This window comes from Pinus tabuliformis, chromosome 2_1 (assembly GCF_031772625.1).
Source record: "Pinus tabuliformis cultivar Carrire ecotype Pingquan chromosome 2_1, CPIR1, whole genome shotgun sequence".
In the NCBI taxonomy this organism is placed as follows: domain Eukaryota; kingdom Viridiplantae; phylum Streptophyta; class Pinopsida; order Pinales; family Pinaceae; genus Pinus; species Pinus tabuliformis.
In genome coordinates, this window is record NC_142299.1 from 971,725,618 (window position 1) to 971,728,227 (window position 2,610).

General features: G+C 39.5%; 1 protein-coding gene across 1 annotated transcript; it reads left to right on the forward strand.

The window, feature by feature from the left end:
• Positions 1-350: 350 nt before the first annotated feature.
• On the forward strand, positions 351-2,410 carry LOC149203865 (GDSL esterase/lipase At2g42990-like). Its single transcript, XM_089400257.1, has 5 exons — positions 351-688; positions 774-904; positions 1,018-1,251; positions 1,578-1,848; positions 1,961-2,410. The coding sequence occupies exons 1-5, from the start codon at positions 421-423 to the stop codon at positions 2,149-2,151; spliced, it is 1,095 nt and encodes a 364-aa protein (XP_089256383.1). The 5' UTR covers positions 351-420; the 3' UTR covers positions 2,152-2,410.
• The last annotated feature ends 200 nt before the right edge of the window (positions 2,411-2,610 follow it).

Below are 2,610 nucleotides of genomic sequence, written 5' to 3' on the forward strand. Positions count from 1 at the left end.
TCATTATTTCAATTATTCATAGCTCTCCGTGGAACCACTCTGTTCGTTCGTACCCTGCGCCCACGCTGAACACAACTATTTCCAGCTCAACGAAGTCCACCGTACATTTGGCGGACGCTCTGTTGAAAGCTAGTCCCATTCTTTTGGACTATTGCTTTAATTTGACATCTAACCAATTTTTTTGTTGTCTACAATATCCACGTCACATTGAATTGGTCCCATTTTTGCCGACCCTTCTAATTGATAAGGCATGGCAACTCTGAATATCGACTCTGGCAGCTTCGGTGAATGATGGAAGGAGTTTCTTGTTATCTCCCTATAAATTGAAACTTGATAATTCGCAATTCATATCCATTCCATTTCAGCGCCCCCTTCCCTTTTCATACTTTGCTTGACTTCCTCTAGGAAAAGCCACGACCAATGGCATTGGCGTTTCTTGTCAATTCGTTCGCACTCTTCCCTTGCTTTCTCCTCGTCTGCTGCATTTCCTTCATCGAGTCAAATGAAATAAGACGCCCACCAGTGTTCCCGGCTCTTTTTGTTTTCGGGGATTCAACGGTGGACGCAGGCAACAACGACTATCTGGTGACATTAGCTAAGAGCAACTTTCCTCCTTACGGAAGGGATTTCATCCATCATAAACCCACCGGAAGGTTTTCCAACGGAAGACTAGCAACGGATTTTATGGGTAAGTTCATGAATACCCATGGGTATATTATATCAATAGTGAGTGATTTTTCACAATAAATATATTTTCGATGGTACATGTACAGCTGCAGCATTAGGTCTGAAAGAGACGTTACCAGCATATTTAGACCCTAACCTAACTTCCCAGGACATTATGACGGGTGTAAGCTTTGCTTCAGGAGGATCTGGGTATGACAATCTCACGGCCGAGATCGCTGTATGTTCTAATTATCACTCTCATCATCCTTTTTTGTTAACTCGAATTCCAATAAGTTGAACTTCAGCGTGGGTATTTGATCCTGAACAATATAATGCACCAATGTTTTGCAGTCTGCATTGCCTTTATGGAAGCAAATGCAGCACTTCAAGGATTACCGGAAGAGATTGGCAGATGTTGTTGGAGAAAAGAACGCATCAAACATTATAAGAAATGGTCTGTTCATATGTAGCATGGGAACTAACGACTTTGTAATCACCTACTTTACACTGCAAATTCGAAGGGCACAGATGAACATTGAGCAGTATCAGGACTTTTTACTAAAAGAAGCCAACAACTTCATTCAGGTCGGTTCTCTTTTTCATGTACCTTATTTTACCAGTCTTGCAAATCGACTGAACCAGTTTCAGTTTTGAAATATTACTTTGGGGTTCTGTGGATAAAGCAAGGGTAAATCCTGTATGATCCATGAAGTCATGTATGGTAAAATGAGAACTAACTACAACGATCAATTTGTCATGCACTTAAAATAGTTTACTTAAACAGTCATAGCATCATGTGACAGGAGGCATAGAGGTCGAAGGGTAAAAGCAAATTATTGTTAGTTGGAGTCTCTCCAACATGTTCAAAGAGAACGGATTGAAATGACGAATTTTGATGGATTATGTAACAGGAGATATACAGAGAGGGCGCTCGTAAACTATTGTTCGTTGGACTTCCTCCAATGGGTTGCTTGCCTCTAGTCAGAACTTTAAGTCTAAGGCAATTCATCAACAGAAGAATCGGCAAATGCTTAGAAGAAGAGAACCAGGTGGCCGTTAGTTACAATGAAAAACTCAAATCAGTTTTGGCGAGGTTAATCGATCCTCTTCTTGGTCTGAAGATTGTCTATAGGGATCTCTACCAAGTGGTATCTGATATGGTATACAATCCTCGAAAATACGGTATGTTCTGTCAGAGTTTGGTCTTTCTCGTTTTCTCATTGGAAACTCACAGTCGGCTATATGTTATCCGCTGAATATTGAGAGATCACATAATGTATTGGTGTTGTGACAGGGTTTGAGATATCAGGAAAAGCATGCTGTGGAACGGGAATGATAGGGGCTGGTCTGTGTAACAAGAATGCCCCATTCGTTTGTTCCGACGCCTCAAAATATGTATTTTGGGATGCCATTCATCCAACGCAAAAGGTTTATGAGATCGTTGCTAAACTTGCAATCGATCGAGATCTCCCACACTTATTCTAGTTTTTAAACAAGTTCGTAGTTGTTCAATAGGCAGCAACCAGCAGTAGGGAGGGAGAAACTATTGGTGTAAAAAATCGTGTAATCATTTCAGTCAAGCAAAAATTGGATCTCTTTCCAAAATGCATGACAGTGTGGGAAAGCAACGCTAGTTAACCATACTGACGTCCCTCGCCACGTCCTCGGATTATTATTTTTAGATGTAATTAGATTGTCCAGAAGATTAAATTAAAAATTTCAAATTGAAACCCATCTTTTCTTATTTTCAATCTTTTAGTTAGTTTGAGTTTGTTTGGTTTTTTTGTTTTAATAATGTGTGGTTGAAGGTGACAATAGGTGGTAGTCAATTATTAGGGTAGATTTATTCGAAGGGAATATTTTTTTGTCAGTTTATTAATAGAACCTAATTTAAATGAGTCAATTAAAATTGACCCCGTAGCTTCTTATTAACAAAAAAATACT